This window comes from Arvicola amphibius, chromosome 17, assembly GCF_903992535.2.
Source record: "Arvicola amphibius chromosome 17, mArvAmp1.2, whole genome shotgun sequence".
NCBI classification, from domain to species: Eukaryota; Metazoa; Chordata; class Mammalia; order Rodentia; family Cricetidae; genus Arvicola; species Arvicola amphibius.
The window spans coordinates 3,783,210-3,808,608 of record NC_052063.2 but is presented as its reverse complement, the minus strand read 5'-3'; the positions used below and the strand labels follow the sequence as shown (position 1 = coordinate 3,808,608).

The 25,399-nt window shown below is 46.9% G+C and overlaps 1 protein-coding gene across 2 annotated transcripts in view; it reads left to right on the top strand.

The window, feature by feature from the left end:
• The window catches only part of Stab2 (stabilin 2), a 138,787-nt gene that overhangs the window by 9,919 nt on the left and 103,469 nt on the right, over nucleotides 1-25,399 (top strand). For both annotated transcript variants that reach the window (XM_038314950.1, XM_038314949.1), the window contains exons 4-15: nucleotides 6,418-6,503; nucleotides 7,222-7,291; nucleotides 10,225-10,320; nucleotides 12,747-12,872; nucleotides 13,217-13,413; nucleotides 15,066-15,199; nucleotides 20,765-20,898; nucleotides 21,373-21,455; nucleotides 22,119-22,268; nucleotides 23,046-23,186; nucleotides 23,997-24,053; nucleotides 24,188-24,313. In XM_038314950.1, the coding sequence (XP_038170878.1) occupies nucleotides 6,418-6,503; nucleotides 7,222-7,291; nucleotides 10,225-10,320; nucleotides 12,747-12,872; nucleotides 13,217-13,413; nucleotides 15,066-15,199; nucleotides 20,765-20,898; nucleotides 21,373-21,455; nucleotides 22,119-22,268; nucleotides 23,046-23,186; nucleotides 23,997-24,053; nucleotides 24,188-24,313 (1,400 nt within the window). The remainder of the gene's footprint in view (nucleotides 1-6,417; nucleotides 6,504-7,221; nucleotides 7,292-10,224; nucleotides 10,321-12,746; nucleotides 12,873-13,216; nucleotides 13,414-15,065; nucleotides 15,200-20,764; nucleotides 20,899-21,372; nucleotides 21,456-22,118; nucleotides 22,269-23,045; nucleotides 23,187-23,996; nucleotides 24,054-24,187; nucleotides 24,314-25,399) is intronic.

Sequence of the window (25,399 nt, the reverse complement as noted above, 5' to 3'; positions counted from 1 at the left end):
TGGAACTGGAGTTACAAGTGGTTGTGAGCCCCCAGGTAAGGGTTCTGGGAACAGAGCCCTGATCCTTTGCAGAAGCAATAAGCATTCTTAGCCGTGGAGCCATCTCTTTGGTCCCCAAAGGAGAAAGGATTTCAGTTTTTCTCTCTCCAGCTCAGCGTTGCTATATTCCATGAGACCAGTTTTTGCCCTGTTGTTTATACTCCCTAGTTCCCTTCCCACTCTATAGACCTTGCTAGGTGCCACACGCTTTGCAAATAATTAACAGATCTATGGGTCAAGAGCCATTCTCTTCTGCCACTTTGTATGAGCTCTGCGGGATAAATAATGCTAAGTTCACACGAGGAACTAAGCTCGCGTCTGTTTTCCAGGCAGACAGTTGCAGCTAGCGCTGGAATATCAGGACTTGTCTTCAGCTACTGCTGCACAATAAGCTAAAGCCGCCAGGGCTCAACAACCCCTTAGGAGATAAGGCTCCAGGGAGGCCCAGTCTCTTGCTGGGCAGGAAAGGCATTATCTTAGTTTAAGGCAACAGCCCAGCTGGTGGTTTGCTGACAGTTTACAATAAAAGCCTTGACCCAGAGGCCACCCACCAGCAGTGACCGAAGAGAACCGTGATAATGACCTAAAATTGTCTCATCAGCTACTTCAGCCCCACAAGACACCACAAATGTGCCCCTGAAGCGAATTCTATGCCTGCTCTCTCAGGCAGGGTTGCTGAGAACACCGATTTTGCTATCCTGTTCTCAGTGGGGCCCCCAGGTGAGGCGGAATGATTTCAGATGCAGAAAATAAATGCTTGCTTTTGCTTTAATAAGTAGTTTTTATGTGTCATTGAAAGATCCCACGTAGACTATCAAATGAGGGCTTTCTATACCCCCATATTTCTGCTACCTTTTTTCCAAAGCTCCTTTCAGGATTGGCCAACCCATCAAAAGCAAGTATTTATTGATCACCTACTGTATGCTGCTCATAGTCACACATAGGTTAGGCTTGCCTCTAGTCACATATGCCATAGTCCATAACCCTGCACATCACAGATGAGCAAGAGAGACTGACACTAATGTGTGAGGAATCAGTTGTAGAAGGATCCCAGGAGAGGAGGTCATGACCTTGAAGATCCTGCCCCATGCCCTGCTGCCTGCCTAACCACTTCCAAAAGGCCCCACCCCCTGGCACCATCACACTGAAGGGATTTGACACCGAAATCTGTGAGGGACACATTACCTAACAGCTGGATCAGGAGAAAGTTCCTACAGAGAAAAATGTCTCATTTCCTGCAGAGTGGTTGATGCTGGGGCTTTAGGAAAGCCCCTAGGGCACAAACATTACCACCTGGCCTTCATGCTCAACCCAGCTGAAAGCAAACATCCGGAAGGCCAATGGCCTGAGAAGGCCAATGGCCTGAGCAATGGAAGACCACTCATTAAAGACCGATCCTGACTGAGTCTCCTCTAGAAGCTTTGCCAGTCCCTTCTGTCCTGGCTAAACCTTATTTTACTTTCTCGTAAAAACACAAAGATAAACTATTACCGGCCGAGAAAGCCACACTAAGCATGCAACAAGCATTATATGAATCACACAACAAGCATTATATGAATCAATTAGCTGAGTCAGTGATTCGGAAAACCCCGTAAAACTAGGGAAAGGTCATAAGCAACCATGCAGAGAAGTCATCACAGACTGAAGTCGGAACCAGCCAGAGTCCTCTGAAAAGCTCACAGATATATGGCTTCGTTATCTGACCCCCTCTGTGCCTCAGTTTCCTTTTAGATAAAATGATAATAATAACCACTCCATGGTGTCTGCAGGGGATGGTGCATGCAATGTGCTTGTCATTCTGTTCAGGATCTAGAAGGAGAATAAGAACCATAATAATAATAATAATAATAATAATAATAATAATAATAAACCAAAGGCAAGGACTGGGAATGTGGATCAGTGTCAGAGGGCTTCCTAGCACGTACAAGGGCCTGAGTTCCACCTCGGTGCCAAAAACGTAGATGGATAGATGAGAGAGAGAGATGGACAATAAATGATAAATAACTACACAGATGCCTAATGATAGGTACATAGATGCTAGAGAGAGAGGATAGATATAGATAGATAGTAGATACATACATACATAATAGATATAGATAGATTATAGATAGATAGATAGATAGAAATAGATGATAGATGACAGATGATTGATAGATGATAAGTAAATAGATAGGTCGATCGATTGATTAACATAGATAGTGATAGGTAGATGATGGATATCAGGGGCATCATCAAATAGAAGCAGATGAATAAAGAAACCCTTTTAAAAACTGCATTTGGCTCCTGGCTGGTGCAGTTCTGATTTGTTAAATGGCTGATTAAACACTGAATGAAGTCTTTCCAGACACTCACATTGAGGCACAGTGATATCACAGCGCGCTTACCATGCGAGGATACAGAGACCAAAGGTGGGAAATGTTTAAATATACACACGTCGGGAGAAGAGTATAGCTTAGATGGTAGAGCGTGTGTCCGGTGTGAACAGGGCCCTGGAACTGGCCCTATGCACCACAATAAATACATAAACAACACTTCTGAGTCTGAGAACTGTTTCCAGGCCAGTGGTATAAACTACAGAAAAAGACACCGTGTTCACGGAAGAAAGATCAGTCACTTATGAGAACACTGGTTACCTTCTCCTAACCTGACACTGAGGCACACACCCATTCTAAGGCACATTTTTCTCATGGATTCGGCAGCCATAATTTACTTCCAGTAAAATTCTTCCCTAGCAGGATGTATTCACTTAGTCTTTTTTAAAAACTTATCTTTCTTTCCCCCTAGTGTGTGTGGTCTGCACTGGTGTCTGCATGGGTGAGCACAGCTACGTGGAGATGATGGAGATGTTGGGAGTCTCCCTCTGTTGCTCCCCACCACTAAGGCAGAGCCCCTCCGCTAATCCAGACATCACCGATGCAGATAGTCTAGCCAGCCAGTTTGCCCTGAGGCCGCTGTCTCTGTCTGCCGCGTGTACGGGTTCAAAGGATCTGAACTCCAGTCCTCACTCCTCGAGGCGAGGGCTTCTTCCACCGAGCCACCTCCCAGGTCCGGTTCTTCAGCTGTCATCTAGTGTGGTAGCCCACACCCTTCAGCTAAGGCGTTCAGACATTTTACGTAATCCGGCAGACTTGCATCCACTACCTTCTGTGCTTTATGCTGTGTGCACTCTGTTGCTTCGTCTCCTTTGCAACCCTTCTGATGATTATCTCCTATGACCTCGCTTTGTCTTCTCTATTGACGCGCCTGCTGTGCTGTTTATTTAGGGGAGTTAAGCGTTTGCTTCTCGGTATGTATGAAAACGCCGTTCATTTTCTGCAGTCTGCCTTCATACGACGCCACCCTGTGCCCAGGTCTCCACAGCATCACACTTCCGGCTCTGAATCCCAGGCTTGCTGCTCTGGTTTTCTGCCCCTTGCCGCAGTGTGCCAGAGCCCCCACAGCATGGCACAGCAATCTGGCCTTCACCGGCCATTCTTCAAATGGCTTAGAATACCAGGGAGGCGATTTTACACCTAAGCTCACAATGACACCTTCTTCCGGCATCTTTCATCCCTCTGTGTGGCTCTAGATCTCTGTTCACTTCTTCCTGGCCAGTTAATTACGTTTCTCTTTCAGCTTTTGTATAACTGGGGGAAAAAAAAGTCCCTGTCGTGCCTTTGTTCTTACAAATACTGTTGTTTTAGGTGGTGTGTTAGATTGGCAACAGTGGCTCTGTATTTTAAACATAAATATTCCACTGTCCTCTAGGTGGAAGCAAGTCCAACACACAGAAGCTGTTGTCGTGGTGATGACTCTTTTATCAACACATTGACTTTGACTGCGTGTAAGATGTTCTCCCTGATTTTAAGGAGTTCTGTGGTGGTGTGAGAGTTTCATCGTGTGGACTTTGCTCAGGGTTTTTTGTGTGCTGGGAACTGGATGTTAGCATCTCCATTATATCTGGGAAATGCAGACTTAAAATTTCCACATCTTCTCTCCTTTCCCCTGACGTAGTCCCGCAACTCATTCATGTTCCCTTGCTGTGTCCAGTATTTTCTCTGCTTCATTTTTGTCTTTACTGTTTGTCTGTGGGTCAAACATTTTATTGTTAGCGTTCAAGTAACCATGAATTGGAGAGGATTTGACTCAAAGGCTGTGCTTTTGCCTGGAAACTTTCGGCTCGGATTTTATTTACGTTTCTCCCTAACACACTTTTCCTTTCTGCCCCTCTTGAACATATGGAATAGAACTGTCATTTTCTCAGTCTTTGTCTGACACAGGCATCCTATCTGTTGGTTTTAATTAACTAGTTTTCTCTTCATTACTCATGCTTAGTTTTTATTGGCTTCAAATATTGTAAATTTTACTTTGGTATGGTGTACCATACCAAACTTCTATCTTTTATGTTTCTTAGATGTGGGGGGTATATATGTGTGTGTGAGAGTGTGGGTATGTGTTTATGTGTACATGTGTGTGTATGTTTGTGAGTGTGTGTGAATATGTGCGTAGGTATATATGTGTATAAGTATGTGTTTGTGGGGTGTATATGTGTATTGTGGGGAGGGGTGTGTGTGTCAGTGTGTGTGTGTGTGTGTGTGTGTGTGTGTGTTGAGCCACAATAAACATGTTGGGCTCAGAGAACAACTTTCAGGAATCCGTTTTCTCCCTCCACCATGTAGGTTCCAGAAATTAAACTCGGGCGCAGGCTTGGCGGCCAGCACTTCACCAGACCTCATACTTGTATTTTCTTAAGTTTTCTTTGCAGCCTTTAGCTCTGATGAAGCCCTGGCATCCTTAGCCGTGTCAGGGGGACATGGACTTATCCCAGAGCGGGAGAGACCTTATGCAAATTAGAAAAGGCCTGATGTGTATAACACACACATGCCCCGAGGGTTTTCCTGGTACCAGCTTAAGAAATCTCTGTGCCTCTTTCCTCTCCGTCTTCACCTTCAGCTGGTCTTCTTCAGGCAAAGTTAAAAGCTTTAGCAAGGCCTTGCTTTTACGATCTGGCCGTCCCTGTCCATTGAGGCCAGTGGAAACCAACTGTCCTCTCAAAATTAGGCTGTTTGGAATAAATCCTGAAAATATCCAATAGGGGTTTCTGCGGGCACCAGGCCGCTTACAGCCAGTGCTCAGCTGACTTGTAGAGCAACCTCAGCTGAGGCCCCACACCCTCTCCTCCCTGAGGCTCCACACCCTCTCCTCCCTGAGGCCCCACACCCTCTCCTCCCTGAGGCCCCAAACCCTCTCTCCTCCCGGAGACGGGTCTACGCACTCCTCTCTTATCTTTTCCTTTCCTCGATTTTTTTTCCTGAGCATTGTTAGCTGTTATCATGATAACCCTAAAGAAAGAAAATATCAGAGTGTCCACTCGGAGTCGTAGGTTTGCATTACTGTAACACTGCCAGGGGAACAGCCTGGAACCGAACCTCAGAGCCAGACGTGAGCTATGCGGAGGGTCAGCAAAGCTCAGCTGGGATCCCAGTTCAGAAGATTCCAGGGGCCAGGCCCAGGCTCCTCCTACAAGTCCCTCACATACCAGTAGCTGAACGGCCCAGACAAGCCTTTTCTTTCTCTTCTTTCCTTCCTTCCTTCTCTCCTTCCTCCCTCCCTTCCTTTCTTTCTTTCGATTTTTCTTCAAGGGATAGAGGTGACACTAATATACCAACATCTCATTTTCAAAAGTGACTGTCAATGTCGCATGGATCCTAGAGCTTCTTTTCCTCTCACCGTGCAAACATTTCTGCCACCTGTGTCGTGGTCCTGGCCTGTCTGGTTGCTGGATGAGGGACCATCGCAGTAACTTCCTGAGAGAGCCACTAGCATCTTACAGAGGGCCTTTCTCTGTGTTTAGAAGTCACTTTGCTTAAGGACTGCTTCTGTGGTCTGGATATTTGTGTCCTGCCCCTATGTGGCCATCTGGTTTTGTTACTAGAACAAAGCCTCTGAGGCAGCCTAACTGCATAAAAAAGAGAGGCTTGTTTAGCTGACAGATCTGGAGAGGAGGCACGGGGCTGCCAGGGGCTCGGTGGGCTCTGGTGAGAGCCATCTTAGCTGTATTGCAGCGTGGCAGGAGCTCACAGGGAAAAAAGAGATCACATGGAGAGATCAGAAGCCAAGGGCCAGTCTCAGTTTTTAGAAGAAAGACATCTTGCTATGTGATTCACATTGACCTTGAACTCACTGTGTAGGTCCAGGGGGCTTCCAGCTTGGGATCAGACCAACAGGATCTTCAGTTGTTGTTTTGTTGTTGTTGTTGTTGTTGTTGTTGTGGGCTTTTTTGTCCCCGGTTACTGTCACACTGAGTGGCACATGCTCATAGGTGCATGCCTTTGCAGCATGCCTTTATTTGCCCAGTCTGCAATGAATGAAGAAATCTCGTCTGTTTGATGATTCCAGAATGCCCAGGAGGAGCAGAGTCACCGTGCAATGGCAGAGGCACTTGCGACGAAGGCATGGAAGGAACTGGAAGCTGCTCCTGCCGAGTAAGTTCAGAGAGCTGCTCCACCCCTGACACGCTGCCTCCTCCTCCCTACCTCTAATCCACCTCCATTACAGCCCACACTAGAAGTCGCTGAGAGTAACAGTGTTAATAAATTAAATTTGCAATGTGAAACAAGACATCTGCCTGTAAACCCGAGGAATGATCCATGGAAGAACCTCCATTGAGGACACATGAGGTCACATCTATAAAACTATCTTATGAATCCATCTATGGGTGCAAAGTTGTCACTTCTTGATACTGTTAGCTGCTAAGCTACCCAGGGCCAACCACGAGCCTGTGGCCCTTGAAGGATTTCTTTATCTAACACAATTGACTCTTGTGAATCTCAAACTGGGAGAATTAAACACAGCTCCTTCTAAAGGGGATTGAGTTCATCTCCCTTCAGAACAGTCCTGGAAGTGTTTTTGTGCCACCCTTGGGTAAGATGGTGAGGGGCTGTTGGCATTTACCGTCTACTTATACATGGTTGGGCTGGCGGCGTTCTTCTCCAGGGCTCTAGACCTTTAGCAAAAGAAAATTTAGAAAACAAAACCAGAGCTGGACATACACAAAGGCTTCAAGTGGCCTGAGGAAAGAAAGGCCCAGAGGAAAGACAAATGCAGGCCAGACCATCAGTGGGTTGTCCAGAGGCTTTCTGGCTAGCATAGGAGTTCCTCGGGATGGCCTTGGGTCTGATGTCATCCACCTGTGCTTTGCAGGCTGGTTTTCGTGGGACAGCCTGTGAAACCTGTGAGGCTGACAACGTGTTTGGACCCAATTGTTCATCAGGTAGGTCTGAATTTTGTCCGTTTAATACATTGTGAGTGTTTCAAGTCCCCAGGGAGGGTTACTTCAGTTTTTAACAGGGGTTATTTCTGGCCTCCAGGAATGAATGGACTTGTGTTGTTTTAAGATGCTGGTTGTCTTAGCTTACCATTGCTGTAACAAAGAACACACAAGCGGAGTGTTAGCAAAGAGAAGGTTGGTTCAGCCCACAGTTTGGGAGGCAGAAAGTGTATATATACCACGCTTTCATTGCACAGTCTTGTGTTGATAAACAGCTAGGTCGGTTCCACATCCTTGCTCTGAGAGTGGAGCCGCAATAAACATGGCCGAGCAAGTGTCTTTGGGGTAGGACACAGAATCCGGGAATTCACCCAGGAAGGGGAATCACAGGGTTATATGGCACATCTCGTAAATTTTTTTGCAAGAAAAATCTATAAACACATAAATACTTCAGCCCCGTAAGTTCTTTGGCATGTCCCATAATATATTTCGCTGGCTGCGGAGAGGAGGCATCCTTGTTCTGATCCATGGGCTTGTTGAAGGCAAGACTCCACTGACTTTTTCTCTCCGGCAGCTTCTCCAGTGTTGACTGCAGGGGACACAGCTGTTGTCAGCCTCATGAACAAATAGGCATGAGAATGAATGATTGAGTGACCCAATGAATGAATGATTGAGTGACCCCAGTGACACTATCCTGACCCAGAAGCACAATTTCCAAAGGTGACAGGTAAAAGGATTGAAGCCCAGGCTATAGACCCTGGCGGAGCTCTGGCTCCAGGACTGCTATCTACCCCCTAGGGGTGACAACACAGCCATGCTCTTACTGCGTCCCATGGAAGCACATGTTAGGTGGGCGAAGGGATGAGTAACCATGGCAACTGGCAATGCCCCAACACAAGGCCCAAGGAGCTCGCAAACTCTTCGGGATGCCGGTGTGGTCCCACCCACTGGGGTGTTGGTCCCAGGAGGGTGCACTCCTGCCTGAAAGTGGGGCAGCTCTACCAGGGATCGTCTATTTTTAATCCTGACTTTTCCCTGCTGCCAGGATGCTCCTTTACCAGGCTGTTGTGATTCAGAGTTACATCAGCCAGCGGCTTTCATCTCTGCCGCCATCACCAGAGATACTCAGTGCCTTGTTCTTGTCGGGAACCCAATGCAAAACCTGCTTTCTCTGTGTAACCCCTAAATCAACCCTTACTGTGTGCCTGGCAGTCTAAAAAGAGGTTTCCCACCCACAATCTCCTCTAGTCCTCGGAGCACCTCTTGGAGCTGACGTCATTTACTGGGTAAAGGAGCAGAGGTGACAGAAGACCACGTGACTAGCACAGTATTCTCAGCACGGCAGTTTACTGGCTAATCGTGAAAAAAGGAAAGGAACAAACCAGATTCATCCTGTACACCTAGAAATCAAACGTGTAAAATGCAGTGGTGGATGGGCTGGCGGCAAACTGGGGACAGTGCCACATGATGCTCCTGCAAAGCTTGGGGAGGACCTGGTCAAGGAGAGGACCAGTTAGACCGTGAGCAGGATGTCAAGGATGGAGATGCGGACAAAGAACACTGAGGATTTGGTGCAATTTTTGGTGTTCAGAAAACTTTAAACTTAGCAGCTGCTGAGTTTCTAATTTTTTTTTTTTTTTTTTTTTTCTGTCATTAAGCAAGTACCTCTCTATAATTGGGACTCATTTGAGCTTATATGAAATGCACTCACCTGCATCAAAAACATGTACAGTAGGCAGAACAATGAACCCTACCCCACAAAGAGCCATGTCCTAATCCTGGAAGCTGAGAATACTATGTTAGACAAGTCTCCATCCTCAAAGGGCTCACAGTGCAAGGGCAGAAGCAAACAGCCAATCACAGCACAGCGTGATCCATGCTACCACCCAACACAACAGTGGGAGTGGCTAGGAAGAGATGGGGTGGGGGCAGACAGAGGTTACATGACAGAAGAAAATTAAGGTTGTGGTGGGGTCAGGGCTGCTAACGAGTCGGTTTGGTGGAACAAGATTGTTGATTGACAGGTGGGAGCAATCCGGTTAAGGGGGGTGTTATGGAGGTAACCATAGAGACAAAAGTGTGAGAAGGACTTGGTAGTTCGCCTGGAAGTGAAGAAAGGGGTCATGAGCCTGGAAATGTGGGATTTGTCTAGAATCTAGGGAAGGAAATAGAAGATTCCAGAAGAAACACAGTCTTTCCGCAACATTGATTTTAATCTGATGTGACATTTCGTATTTCCAACCTCCAGAACTATCAAGAGAATTTGGACTGTTTCAGGCTCCTCCCGGGATGGCTTGTCACAGTAGCAACAGAAACCTCACACAATGGGCTTTGTGGGCGTCTTGGTTTTAGTACTCTGGGGCTGGCTGGAGAGTAAACTGTAGAACAGATGAGCCACCAGCTGGGTGCTGAAGCGTTGACCGTTTCTATCGAAGCCCCTTCCTTGGTCATCCATGACCTGTCACTGGGCTGAGAAGCCATCTTTTTGAGCAGAAGACAGGACACAGTTATTCCGGGCCCTAGTGGGTTACTTTTCTTTTCTGACCCTTGCATTGCCCCTTGTCTTTCAAGAAGTATGATTTGCTTACAGAGATGTCAGATGCCAACAGGGGGAGCTCTTCTCTTCATGCCATTCCTGTTGTGGGGCTAGCCAAAGGTGAAGCCATCAGCTCAGTAGGGAAGAGAACCATGCTTGAAGATTCGCTTCCTTTCTTAACACTCCATTAGCGCAGGCGCTACGGTCCACCATACACACCGAAAATCCCAACTCGAATAAAAGAAAGACGAAGCCAAGATTCAAATTAGGGCCTCTCTGGAAGGTTCCTCCACCTTGTTGTACAGAGAGAGTCTCGGAAGGGCTGTCTGACCGTGACCCTTCCTGGGTCCTTAGGAGCCATCTCTGTGAGCTATGACCCTGCCCCATCTTCTGCCCACAGTGTGCAGCTGTGTCCACGGTGTGTGCAACAGTGGGCTCCACGGTGACGGGACCTGTGAGTGCTTCTCTGCGTACAGGGGACCCAGGTGTGACAAACGTAAGTGACTGTGGTTCCTCAGTGCTACCCCAGACCGAAGAGACGAGGGTGTTCCACGAGGGGGGGGGGGGACGGAGGATGGTGGAGGGTGCTGTGGCCAGAGCTGTGCTGTGGGAAGGCTGAACAGGAGGCAGCAAAAGGGGGAAGGGGGTGCAGAGGGAAATATTCAGGCTGGGGGGCCAAGAGGGGTTATCCCGGTAAGTTAGTCCGTAAAGGAGACAAAGTAAGCTCTCAGTTACAGAAACACATGAACAGCCACAAGCAACAGAACAGTTTCCTATGTGACTTACCCAAGGGCACCAGAATGGCAGATGGGATCCGTGGGAAATTATTTAAACAGTCTATGACGCCGGGTCCAGTTAGAAGATGAAGAGCAGGGGAGAGATAAACAGGGGGAGATAGTGGGAGAAGAGGAAAAAACCGCAGAGAACTCTAGGGGGCCTGGAGTCCTAAGGAAGGACCTGGAAGGAGGCAGCCATCCCCATGCCTTGTTAGACACGGTAGGACGGCAGACACGGAAGGCAGAGAAATTGGCTGTTTTGCCCAGGTCAGCATTGGTCCACAGTCTCCTGACAGTCACGGGCAGCCCTCTAGGGACCTGGTGAGAGAGGCTGGTGTGTCAGGGTGCAAGGGGCAGGTTCACCTAGAGTGTTCAGTGTCTCTGTGGGGAGGGGTGTGGGAGAGTGAGCACTGGGTCCATGCCAAGGATGCAGCATTACGGAGGGATGGTGCGCTCTGGATGCACCGCCTGGGCAGACATCCCACTGCAGCAAGGGCAAATACTACAGAGGCGCCACACTGAACCTTTCGCCCGGCGTCCCACAGCTACGCCTGGGACGTTAACACTATCGCGCCAGCGCCCTCTATTGGCAAAACTTAATTCTCTCTAGAAAGGCGAAATCCTTCCACCCCGCCTTTCACACCCCATCCCAAGCCTACCACAGCCCTATGCCAAAGCAGTTTACACAGGATGAATTGAAAGCCGAGATGTTTTTTAAAAATAAACAAATATTTAGCCTGTGACACTAGGCTCAGCCAGCGTATCATATGGGTTTTAGTCTCCTATGGAATAAAAAGGTTAGAAAAGTTTGGAATTCTACACTGGAACGGGGCTCTGTCTTCTCCACAGAGGAGACAGCTCTGCAAACCAGCGATTCCCACAGGCCCTCTGTGACCTCGATCAGCCTCCTTCCAAGCCCCACCCACCAGCGCCCAGTAGGAGCAGATGCCCCTCCCAGAAAGGCAGGTCACAGTCCAGAAAACCTCCCAAGAAAGAACACTGTCAAATTCACTTCCAAGCGAAAGATAATTTTTGTCTAATCAAAAGTTAAACAAGAGACTGGCACAAAAAAAATGTTTGCAATTCTCATGGCAGGTACATGTTTACTAATGTGAAGACCATGGCTGAGTTTTAAAAATAGACCCAGGAACAGCTAATGCTCAGAACAGCAATGACCACAGGGTGGAAAGGCCACAAGTAACTACGCCAACACATAAAGTCAGACTGAAGTCGGATAACCACTCTGGAGCGTGCTTTTGTTCGGTTTTGATTTCTTGCCCATTCTATTTCTCAGTTTGCACATGGATTATGACCATCTGTGGGCAGAGAGGAATGGCAAGGAAAGTATGGATTCCTGCCAGCTGGGGGAGGAGTGATGTGGCCTGACTTTTAGGAGTTTACCTTGAAGGGGGGATTCTGAGAATGGGTAGATAAGAACACATGAACCAATAAATCCAGGGAATAGCATTGTGTAAGAAGAAACAAGCTGGAAATAATCTAAATGTTGAACTTGGATGAATAAATTTTGCTACAACCTACACTAGTTAATGCCAACTTGTATATGAACTAAACACAAAAAAACTTCATGGGTTTAACATAATGGTCCTCAGGCCATGTACCAGGGCACCACATCAAAGCCATGAGTACTTCGGGATTATTTAAATTGTTGGGAGAAACAAGGAGAGTGGAAACACATACCTGACCCATGCCATAAGACCTGCTAGCCTGAGTTTGTTCATAATTCCATAGCTGATGCTACATTTTTTTTCATGACACAGTATCTTTGCCCAGCAACCCTGTTAGTGTTTGTTGGGGTTAAAAGTAAGTCCCAGAGCTGGGGAGGCAACTCCATGGGTCAGAGACCTTGCTGTGTAAGCATTGAGGACCTGACTTCAAACGCTCAGAGTTGGGTGTGGCTTGTGCACATAGAACTCCGGCACTGGGGGACCCAAAGACAGGAGGATAGTTGGGGCTTCCTGGCTACAAGCCTAGCTCCAAGTTCAGTGAGAGACCCTAATTCAAATAATATGACTACATAGCAAGTTTGCACAGTCTGAATCACAAGAGGTCCCGTGTCAAAACAAACAAGCAAACAAACCTTGCCTTCTCCTACCAATGGGAGGACTTCCATCGCTTTCCTATGCAGCCATCCCTGAGTGTGTGGCCCTGCTCTGCCCAGAGAACTCCAGATGCTCACCTTCCAGCCAAGAGGAAACCAAACTCAAATGCAAATGCCTTCCCGGTTACCAAGGCGACGGCCAACACTGCAAGCGTGAGTAGGAACCCACTCTGTGTTTCTGTATAGTTCAGAGAGAGATACACAGAGCTCTGGCCGAAAGCTCGGTGGTCTGCAAAGCTTGGCCGACGCTGCTTCTGTAACCAAGCACACACAGAGATGACGTCAGCACAGCATTCACGGTTACAGTCTCTGATGTTCCCGTGTGATCTGTTTGGTGGAGCAGGGTGGTCAAATGGGACAGAAGGCTGCATTTCCTCCTGAACACGGCCCAACTGCCTTTGTGCCTATGACACATTTGAGCCACCGTTCCCTGGCAGCGTGTTTCTCTCTCCTCCGCCTACGAGAGCGCTCACTCTCTTATCTCGTTGTCTCTCAAGCCATCAACCCGTGTTTAAAAAGCATCTGCCACCCTCACGCGAGTTGTACCTACCTGGGACCAAATCGGCACCGTTGCTCATGCCAAAAAGGCTACCGCGGGGATGGCCAAGTGTGTCTTCCAGTAGACCCCTGCCAAACAAACTTTGGAAACTGCTCTACAAAGTCTACGGTGTGCAAATACGATGGGCCTGGACAGGTGAGCTAAGAACACGTGGAATTGATGTGCAGTGCAATTTCTAATTGGTCTTAATGATAAAAACCTGGAGTCAATTAGAAGGGGTTAATGATGAAAGAGCAGAGAAGCAGAGTCCTTACCTCTACTGAGTCCTCAGACTGAATGCCTTGATCTCCTGTCTCCTCCTGCCTTTACTCGTCTCTCAACCCAGCCACTTGTCTCCTCCTCCCTAGTGTTGGGATTAAAGGCATAGGACTCCCAAGGACTGGGGTTAAAGGTGTGAGCCATCACCCACCTGATTCTATTTCTCTTTGAGACTGATCAGTTTCGTGTAGCCCAGGGTGGCTCTGAATTTACAGAGATCCGCCTGCCTCTGTCTCCCGGGTGCTGGGATTAAAGGTGTGCGCCACCACTGCCTGGCTTCTATGACTAACTAGTGTGGTTAGCTCCACACTCTGATCTTCAGGCAAGCTTTATTTGTTAAAGCAGAAACAAAATACCACAGCACTGACGTATGTGTTCAGGAATAGGGAAAGGAGCCCCAGTCCCCCAAACCACTGGACACTGTGTCTTTTGGGCCTTCCTGCTCTGGCCCCCATGCTCAGTTTGGTGTGCCTCTCTAGGCAGTCCTCACTGTGCTCAGGGCCCAGTTACAAGGCTTCCCTAAACGATCCATCTCTAAACTCCACATTCCCAGCCCCCGCCCAGGGTCTCTCCAAACCCCATCCCATGTAGGAACTGACAGGATACAGATAGAATTCAAAATTAGATCAGATTAGTTTAACCGAAGTTATACGGATCAGTCGACATCCACCTTCAATTCTCTGATCTTGGAATTGTCTTTTTAGATTCAGGGAGGCCCTGGGAGCCCAAAAGGATGGGAACTGAGCAAAAGCCAGCAGCATTGGCAGGTTGTAGGGACTGGGGGTATCCAAGGCAAGACACCATCCCTCTGAATTGTGTTATGACCTTGAGTGACTTAAACAAAATTGCCCTGACCTGGAACCTACCCTACTGAGGGAGAACAGTTGAAAGAGCCCTGCCCCCTGTAAGACCTGCCCATCAAGTATTTAGTGGATGCTGACTGTGGCCACACCCACCCATCGTGTCCATGTGGAGGATTGCTACACATGATGGAGAAAAAACTCAGTTTTTGCACAGAAGCAGAACATTGCATCGCCTCGGACTTTTTATCTTGGTGTTGTGCACATTTTGAATCGCAGCATTCTTTGTTGGATAAGGTGCGTGGCAGCATCTCGGTCCTAGTATGCCCCTTCTCTTCTCATGACAGCCAAAAGTTTCTCTAGAGACCGTCCAGGTCTCCTGCTCCACTGCAAACCAGTGTTCTAGAGGAATTGTGCCTCCCGTCTGAATGGCAACCTCTATAGACCTGCAAACTGTCTAAAGGGAATTGGGGGGAGGGGGTTAAGGTTCAGGAAACAATAAAACTAAAACTCCAAATTTTGCAGACAACAGTTATGAGCTTTCTAATAGGAAAGTTATAAAACCATGACTTAAATTTCTGGAAACTTTGACAAGGGTTTTGGGGAAGCTCACACTTCAGTCCTGTTTACTGTTAGCTTTTGTGGGAGAATATTGCATCGAGTTTAAAGAATACCGGCTGAGGAAAATAACCGGGGTCCAATTTGGTCTTCTCTCCCCGCCTCTTAAAGTCTCACTGCGAGTGTAAAGAGCATTACCGCGACTTTGTACCCGGAGTGGGGTGCAGCATGATCAACGTCTGTGAATCAAACAACCCGTGTCATAAGAATGCAAACTGCAGCATGGTCGCACCAGGCCAAGCCCGGTAAGTCTCCTCCATCACACTGGGTCTGTCCCAGAGGGCGAAAGTGGAAACCAGCCACTGTGGTAAGTTCCCTGAAGGAGAGGAAGCATTTCTTAATCGGCCCTATATCTACTCCATCGCAAGCAGTGGCAGCAATGAGCATAGTAAGCGTTCCCTAGAGCTGCTTAATCAATGAGTGTGTTGTTCGTTATTTCCTTCCTGATGATGATGAGAATGCTCTGAGCATTGACTTGGCCCAATATTTGGGTTTAAAGGAATCCCAAAGGAAACCACTATGCCTGGGGAAACAAATGGCTGTTGGGGTTACCGTAGTTAGACCACTAATGTACCCTTCTCTACCAGCCTTCCAGGGACAGGGCTTGTGGGTGATACAGAATAAGACTGGAAAAAAAGCAAATACGCGTGAGAGGTTATTTCCTGAACACAAAGTTTTAGAAGAAGTTTACCATCAGGAAAAACATTTGTTTGTAAATTCCCAAAGCAGGAGCAACTTTCATTGTGGGACAGGAATAATGAGGAGAGTTTAAAGACCTGAGGTTTAGTTGGGCATGGTAGCACCTGCTTTTACTCCCACTTGATAGTCAGAGGCAAACATATCTCTGTGAGTTTGCGGCCAGCCTTGTCTATAGAGCAAGTTCCAAGGAAGTCAGGGTGGCTTAATAAGACCCTGTCTCAAGAAAGAAAGAAGAAAAAATAGAGATAGGAAGGAAGGAAGGAAGGAAGGAAGGAAGGAAAGAAAGAAAGAAAGAGAAAGGAAGAAAGAAGGAAGGAAGGAAGGAAGGAAGGAAGGAAGGAAGGAAAGAAAGAAAGAAAGAAAGAAAGAAAGAGAAAGGAAGAAGGAAGGAAGGAAGGAAGGAAGGAAGGAAGGAAGGAAGGAAGGAAGGAAGGAAAGAAGGAAGAAAGGAAGGAAGAGAAGCAGGGAGAGAGAAAAAAACCAAAGAAAGAGACTTGCGGTTAAATTGTGGCTTTGGTACCTACCCAGTGTGTGCCCCTGGAAAGGGGCATCACGTGTTTGTGCACACAGAAGTGATGTCTACTCCACAGAGCAGCGGGGACAACATGAGAAAACACTGTTGTGCAAACCCTGAGCCGGGCTGTCGTGTTTTCGCCAGGAATTGAGCAGAAGCTAGCATCCACATCCTTCCCCCTCAGACGATCTCTCTACCACTTAGTTCTCACAGCCACCAGCTTGGTGAAGGACTGGTGTGCCCCACCTGTGACCTCAAAAACATGGCTACATTGAATCAGGCAACCAGGAAACTTTCTTTGCTTCCGGGGCCAGTCACTTCAGCTTTTTCCAGATTTATTCCTTTAAAATTGGGTCTTGAGTGTGCAGGGTTTTTTCCCAGATGAATTTTATGAGCATCACGCTCTCTGTAGATAAATACACTAGATGTGGATGGAGTGCCAGGCCGGGGTATCATGGCTCCTGAGCTTACCTCACAACTCCAGCACTTAACCTCCGGGAACTGACCGTTCTTAAGCCATAAAGTGGGGAGGACTGTGTCTCCTCTCAGAGCTGTGATGAGGACCAAATGAAAGTATCTTCCTTTTCCCTTAGGCAGAGACTAACGCAGAAATAACTCACACCAGCTAACCACAGGCATGCATTGAGGTACACCAGACCCCCAAGACTTGTGTGGACACATAGACACAAGTCTTCCTCAGAGTCTAAGGAAGTGAGAGATAACTAAACCAACTTGCTCATTTATTGCCCTGCTAGAAGGTCTGAGTAGACCGCCTAATAGAATCTCTCTCCTTCATGTTCATAAAGACAGAAATATACAGACTGAACAGTATAAACTTCCGCATAACCTGGGTTTAGGGTGTTCGGCAGAACTACAATGAATTTTAGGACGGTGCGTGTCGTTTGTCAGTCTTCCCAACCCTCCTCCTCCCCAGGAAAACAAGTCATCTTCACCTTAAAGAGGCCAAGATAGAAAGTCTGGCTGGGCAGGGCTGGAAAAAGGAGAAGCCGTTGGCCCTAGGGTGATGTACAATAGTTGAACTGGATTAAATAATTTGTTAAATTTATGCCTCCACACGGCAAGCTTATGCAGAATCTCAAACCACACTGTTAGTCACAGGAGGTCACCAGTTGGGAAGAAGGGGCTCAAATGTAGGCTTGGCCACTCACCGCTCAAGTCTTCTTGGAGAAGTCTGAACTCCAAACACAATCTCCTTACCTGATGAGAGAGCAAGAGACCACTTACACCTTCCCATGAAGAGCTGGCTCCATTTTTCCCCCTACGCTCTATTTTTATTATTACTAAAAGAGCAAATGGCGCCAGATGGGTATGGCTTCCCATTCTACTTCCCAGTGAGGGTAGGAAGTGAGGGGCAATAGGTAGAGGAGAGAAGCTTCCTCTGACATAATTCATTTCAGCTGAAAAGAAGCCAAGCTGGACAGAGACACGCTGAAAAGGCAGCGTGAAAACAGCAACTCCACACTCCCACCACACAAAAGCACAACAGTAGTGAACGTTAATGACAATCAGGTTCTTTTTGATCATTACATCCAATAGGAAGGGGGGCTAGCCTCAAAGCACTAATCCCATCGGTGTGGCTCCACCTTCATGACCTAATGTGTTCCCAGCTCCTAACATATCACTAGGGAGAGTTCAGCATGAGAATTTAGGGAGGACATAGCCAATCTGTCCAAGCACTGTTCTGTGCCATGTTATTCTTAACTGCATGCGTCCTGTCTTCTCTTCCATGTAGAAAAACCTCCAACATGTATGTACACCTGCTTCATCTGAGGTGGACACACACGGGTGCTGTGATGCTCAGCTGGTGTCTCTTCTCCTCTGGGATAGCCCCCCTGTCCTCCCCTGTGCTCATCCCTCAGGGCTCCCTGGGACACATCTACTCTAGCATTTCTGGACCAGATCTGTGATGAGCAATGAGCACACCTAGAGATATGGAAGCCCCCGGTCTCTGTTTCCTCCTTTGAAAATGGGGCTAAAGAGATGGATCAGTAATTGAGAGCACATGCGGCTCTTGCAGGGGCCCGAGCTCGGCTCCCAGGATCCGTATCTGGCAGCTCACAACCACTTGTAACTTCAGCTCCCAGGAATCTGACACCTCTGATATTATGAAACACTTCCCTCGAGTATAACACACCCACAGACACACAGAGACACTATACATACACACACACACACACACACACACACACACAAACACACAAGTTACACATTTAAAAGCTTAGTAAGTTATTAACAGCTCTCCTCTCCTATGTGGGTTGTGTTAAATTAGATAATACGGAATTCTTTTAGAAGCATGCCTGGCCTAGGAGTTATCGATAAATGCTAGTTATTACTATCACAAGGCTACATCATAGTCACCTTTGATGTTAGTGTCTATCACTGACTGAACATTGGGATGAATGAGCATTTGGAACAACTCATGAATCAATGAAGGAATAAAAGAAATGAAGGAAATAACCAACCTGAGACCCCTGGAAGAACTACACTAACTCAGCTTGCACAGTATCCAGAGTTACTTACGTCAGTGAATAACATAAAATGCGAATGACTTATAGGTGTTTTTAAAGCCTTAAGATAGTGGAAGATGTTTGTACTCAATAAAAAACCCGTTCCCCAAAGAGGGGAGTAGGTTCCACCTCTTTGTGCCACAGGGAAACCAAGACGATTCAAGTCAGAAAGCAATCACAAAGGCTTGGGCTTTGGCCTGAGGGTTAAAGTAAAAATTAAAAATAGTTACGTCTCCTACATTCCTCAGTGCTGAGGCCATTAAGACAGGATTCTCACTCCCCATGAAATAAACCATTGGCCTCATAAGGACTTGTGGAGAGAAACATCCTTAGGAGCTGGCAAGAGTTCCACATCATGTCCTGGCAATTGTCTTCAGATGCAGCCTGTGTGGCTTGTACCGAGACTAAACCTCTTCATTGAGGGCCAAATCACTCCAAAGAGGTATAATCTTTAAATTAGCTCCCACTCTTAATTAATGTGGTGTGGTCCTTTATGGTCAGATAAAGGGTCAGTAGTGCCAGGAGGGGAAGCAGGCAGAGGAAGAACGCAATAGCCCTTGAGAAGGGAATACGGTGTGATATTGTATCATTGTGTCAAAGAATTCCAAAAGCTGGGGCAGGAGGATTGAGAATTTGAGACTAGTCTGGACTCCATAGTGAGATCTTATTTAAAACATGTATCGATTTAGTGCTTCCAGGGCTGATGGTGGGCCCAATTTCTGTATATTGTCCTGTAAGGGAAGGGACATGCCGGCAACAGGTTTCTCTTTGGAGGAAATTGCTTTGAGGTTCAGCGATGGGTGGGCTGGAGAACAGAACAAGAGGACAGAAAGACCAGTTACAGGGCCAGGGTTGCAGTCTGGGTGCCGGAGGTCTGAGCGGTTTGTAGCACAGACTTGAAAATAGATGTTTTCCAAGAGCACAGCTGGGTACACAAGAGTGTAGTTATTCCCTGGGATATAGCCCCGAAGGCATCGCCTCTGTGTTTGGTGGGAACCTACCAGTACCTCTGCAGCTCCCGTTAGCTCTACTGTCTGGAAAGTTCCTCTCCCTCCTCCTGTTTGGTTTTGCTCCTCTCCCAGATCCTAGTCAATCTCACCTTCCTACACACTTTCTCGGTTTTAGCTGCCACTCAGAGCCTCCGCTCCTGATTCAGAGCCGAGTGCTACATTTTCAGGAATTTCCCAGACGTGTTGACACCTTGTTAGTAGTTTGAAATTAGCCAAGGTACAATGATAAACCATTGAGATTGCCAGATGCTGTCAATCAATGCTTTCCTGTCAGCCCCTCGAGAGACGACAATTAGACATTTGCCAGCATGCTGCAGCTAGCATATCTTCACAACTTCTTATGAGACTGAACTATTGCATCAAATCTCTATGGTTTCTCTGGCTCCTCAGACAGACAGACGACAGACAGACAGATATTTGACTCAGTTTCTACTTAGTGGCTGACTACTGATTAAGAATGTCCAACCCTGTTCTACACTCTGGAATGACCGCAGTGAACAAAGACACTCAAAGCCTGTGTTTTCACAGGGGAGGGAAGTAGATGTTTATCACATAACCAGACTGACCAGGGGGTTAAAGTGGGTTTACCCTCCTCGGTAAACCTGTTCTAGATAACCACACAAAGGCATGTCCATAGATTTGCCTCCAAGGTGACTCTATAGTCAATCAAGTTGGCAGTCAATTTTAATCACCAAGGTTGGCTTATTCTGCCCTGGAGCTCTTTAGTCTACATTTGTAGCAAGCATTACAAGTGATTCTTATGTGAATGGGGTTTGGACTGCACTTTGAAAGTTACTTCTATAAGGAACATGCAAAGTTATCTGGCATTTGTAAGTGTGTGTGTGTGTGTGTGTGTGTGTGTGTCTATTCTGGAAATGCAACTCTAAACCAGGTTCTGCCACTGACGGCTCCCTGAGTCTGTGTCTCTCCGGCCTCTCCAATCCTGTCCATTGTATGGATCTCCCCACCTGTGAAACCTGTGGAACAAAGCCCTGGGCTGAGTATCTCGGCTCTCGAAGGCTCCAAGGCCCTGAGAATGTGACTCTACCCTCTCTCCAGGTGCACTTGCCGGAAAGGTTACATGGGCGACGGCCTGACCTGCTATGGAAACATCATGGAGAGACTCAGAGAATTAAACATGGAACCCAGAGGAATGTGGCAAGGGAGGCTGACCTCTTTCATCTCCATCCTGGGTATGCATCCCCTGGGTGATGGAAACTGACTGGCTACACAGCTTGCAACGCTCAGAGCAGAATGCAAACGTAAGGTCCTGTGTTCAAATATTCTGCTTTTCAAGAGAGCATCAATGGAACACTCAGTCTAGTGTGGGCTCCCATGAACTGCCCTTGGATGGAACCAAGGGCTGTATCCTTATATGTGAGATAGGCAGCTCAGGCAGGCAGGGACTGTAGGGCCGTCCACAGGCCCTGTCACGCATTGCCCTTCCACAGCAGATCATCTGGAAAGACACAGCTAAGTCTCCTGGGAATATGTAAGGCCAGCACATCCAGTACCGTGTGCTCTTAGAGAACCTCTGTTAACCAAGGTCACCACAGAGCCGTTGAGAACAGAGAGAGACTGATTCTAGACCCATTGGCTTCTTTCACTTCCCATGTACCTCTGGCCCACGTGACATTTTTCTTCCACTGTGTGTTTGGACTCTTAAGACAGAACTTATGCCTGGCCACTGAGCAACCTGGGACCCTTCACTGTGCTGCTGCCCTCAGACAAGGGATTAAAAGGATTCAACGTGAGTAGCTAAAATAACCCCCTCTGAGATACCAATATAAATTGCCTTAGCAGGCAGCATCTTATTTAAATTGAGAAACCTCAATTACACTCAAGATGCCAGGTTCTTCTGCTTGCTTGGGTTGGAGTCTGTTACCTTTCTTTAATCACATTTGCATAAGCTCTGACTTGTTGATTTCCTTTGCTGCATTAGCTTTGACTGCTTGATGGTTTCCTGTGCTGCATTAGCTTTGACTGCTTGATGGTTTTCTTTACTACATAAGCTTTCCATTCTACATGCAGCAGGATTCCCTGGTTGAGATCATATCCTGAGGACATCACCTCTTTTATTCTGTTCAGCGTTTGGCATCAGACTTTTCTTCAACTTTGTATCTCTTTAAGCATAGGATTTTGCTGCAACATTACATTTCCTGGGGCTCCTTTTCACCTCAAACTGTGTGTTTGCAATTTTCCTTGTGGCACTTGCTCTTCTTCATTGTAGATCTGCATAAGAATGATTACTAGTACCCATAAGGCACAGTCAATGCTAAATCTCTGCTGCTAACACCATGAGTTCAGAACTCTTCGTTTTACCCTCCAGCAGAACTTTTAGACAAGGACAAAAGCAGCCACACTCTTTGCTCTTTTCCTTCCGACACCATCCCATCCGGCTCTCTCTTCTTAGCTGAAGGAGCTTCTGATGAACAACGAGGTGACTCGGTACTTTGTGAAGCTCCACATCATTGCGGGGCAAATGAGCACGGGGCAGATGAATGACACGGCCACCTTCTACACACTGACCGGAAAGTCGGGGGAAATCTTCAACAGGGATAAGGTCAGAATATCTCCGAGTTTTACTCCCATGACAGCACCAGGGCAGCAGCTGGGCCAGAGGGAGTCCGGGAAACTGTTACAGAAAGGGGATTATGGGGTCTGGTTTGGGTTTGGCTTGAGTTAGCTTTCCAGGCAACCATCATTTGGCTACGGCTGTTAACCCCACAGAGGTGAGGAAAAAGACCACTGACTCATCATCGTGGACAAATTATTAAAGCAAGTGACTAATTAAAGCAAGCTTTTTTTTGTTCATGTACATGGGATATCTCTCCCTAAAGGTGAGGTTCCTCAGGGTGTGGCAACCCCAACCATAAAATTATTTCACTGCTACCTCGTAACTGTAATTTTATTACTGTTGTGAATTGTGATGCGTATCTGGTATGTAGAATATCTGACATGTTACCCCTGTGAAAGGGTTGTTCGACTCCCAAAGGGGTCACAACCCACAGGTTGAAAGCCACCGTATTATAAAAAAAGATGCAATGCAACCAATTGAATTGTTACCCCCGGTGGAACTTGCAGCGTATTGGAGGAGGGCAGACACTGACTGACTTGCCCAAATTTTGCATGTGATATTTGTCAGTGATGTCATATACTATCTCACTTGAACTTAGTGGAAACGGTGCAAAGTGGGTCAAGCAGACATCTTCATCCTCATGTAGGATCATATGACTTATCCCAAGTCTCACGGCCAAGACCTTCTGAAATCTGATCCCAGAACTGTTCTTCCCAGAACGCATATTCATTTTATTTACCTTTTCTTTCTTTGATATTTTAGGACAGCCAACTAAAACTCAAACTTGACCGAGGCGAAAAGGTGAAAATTATCCAGGGAGACATAGCTGCTTCAAATGGGCTTATACACATCCTCGACAGAGCCATGGACAAGTTAGAGCCCACACTTGAGAGCAACCCTGAGGTGAGAGAAGTTAAGGACAGGTGAGGTCTGGAAATGGGACCAGGATTTATCCCTAGTGCTTGAACTGGTGTCTTGGAGCCCATTCTCTATGGAGGAATACCTTGTTCAGCCTAGATATAGAGGGGGAGGGCCCTGGTCCTGCTTCAAAGTGATGCTCCAGACTTTCTTGACTTCCCATGGGAAGCCTTACCCTTTCTGAAAAGTGGATGACAGGTAGGATGGGGGAAGGGTGGGGGAGGGAGTAAGAACAGGAATATCTATGTAAGATGAGAAAAGATTGTATTAAAAAAATAAAAAATATAAGTGAGGTCAGTCCATGTCCACCTTCTTTGCTGCCTGGGGAGTAACATCCAAGAAGAAAGTGTTTGCCAGCACTTAGCCTTCCTGTTCCAAGGAGGGCCTTGAGCTGCAAAAAGACAGTTTTCAGTAGACTTTTGAGTGCTTCTGCGGAGAGAATGGAAGACATTCTGGGGATGTTTTTATGGATTCTTTTAACCTTGCTTGTGGCCACATCAGACAACTCAGTCTGAGGCCCATAGTCCCAGCGGCTCACTCCTGTGTGTCATGGAGGGCAGCTGGAGTCGACGAATTTCTTCTTCCTGCCCTCCGCGGTGTGGCCAGAGACTTCTGTAGAGTGCACAGATTTGGACAACTGGTCAACCATACCAACAGCTGTCTAACCATGGCTGTAGGCTTGTCCTTTCAACATGCTCACCTTTCACGTTAGCCCTGCACCGTCTCCTAACACAGAGGTTCGTACTCCCCAAACCATTCTGTGATTTGACTCTTCTGCAAAATCTCTCTTTCCAGCAAACCATCATGAAAATACTACAGCCAAGGTTCAGCAGGTTCAGCTCTTTGCTAGAGGTATGCCCTCTACATTTCAAAAAAAGACTGGTTAAGTCCTTTGCAGAGATGCCTGCTTTAAACATTTTCTGATGGCTGCTTCAAGTATTATTTTGAATGAACAAAAAATATAAAATTTAATTTCTCCAATGCAGAAAACCAATGTTGGACACGTCCTAGATGAAGGTGGAGCTGGTGGTCCATACACCGTTTTCGTTCCAAGCAATGAAGCATTGGATAGCATGAAGGCGGGAACCATCGATTACCTCCTCTCTCCAGAGGTAGAGTAGCCACCCACTGATGCTCTGAATGCTGTCCATCCTGCGAGTCCCTGAACTAAGACCAAGTCAACAAGTAAATAAGGAAATCAGCAAATATTTTCAGTTCCATACATCTTAAAGTCACCCAGAGAATTACACCTTAGCGGGTCATTTAGGGTCTGGCTTAGACTAAACTTTCAAAGAACCAAGTGTTACTGTTAGATGCTCTAGCCTCTCTTTTCTTTTGATTTCTCTCTCTCTCTCTCTCTCTCTCTCTCTCTCTCTCTCTCTCTCTCTCTCTCTCTCTCTCTTTCTATCTCTCTCTCTCTTTCTATCTCTCTCTCTCTACTACTCTCTCTACTGTCTATCTCTCTTCTCTCTCCTCTCTCTTCCTCCTCTCATCGTCGTCTATCTTTCTCTCTCTGTCTCCAGGGATCCTTTTCTTGTCTACCTTAATTCTTCAGTGCTGCCATAGTTCCCCTTGAAAATGAGATTGTGAATGCCTTTCTATCAAGATCAGGGTTAATATGATTTGAAATCATCTCTCGGACCTAACAGGCAAGATCTGAAGAGATAAATAACTGGCTAAGGATTTTTTTCCCACTAAAATGACAAACAAACGGGAGGGTTTGATGGTTGCAAGTTTGTTCTGTGGGTTTCCAGAAACCACACTGCCAGCTCAGTACTGATGGCACAGAATGTAGGGAATGGGAACTGCCCAGTTCTTTAAAAGCAGTGATTCCCAGACTCCGGTGTAATCAGGAATCCCCTAGGGAACTTGTAAAACAAGCAAGTTCTGTAGTCTGATCCCAACCACTGTGACAAGTGGCACTAATGTGAGACTGAGGGACAGACCTGCGGAACAGAGCAGAACACACACACACACACACACACACACACACACACAAACACAGGCCGTCTCAGGCATGCTGCTGTGGTGAACCTGAAACCTATTCCCCTTTTGGTTTATTGATTCATGGATATAGTTCTTGCTACAATGTCTTCATGTACCAGCAAGGACATCTTGCAATAAAAATGCTAGGAGAAAAGACACAGACACACATGAAGACACACACACACACACACACACACACTGACCTTGCAGAG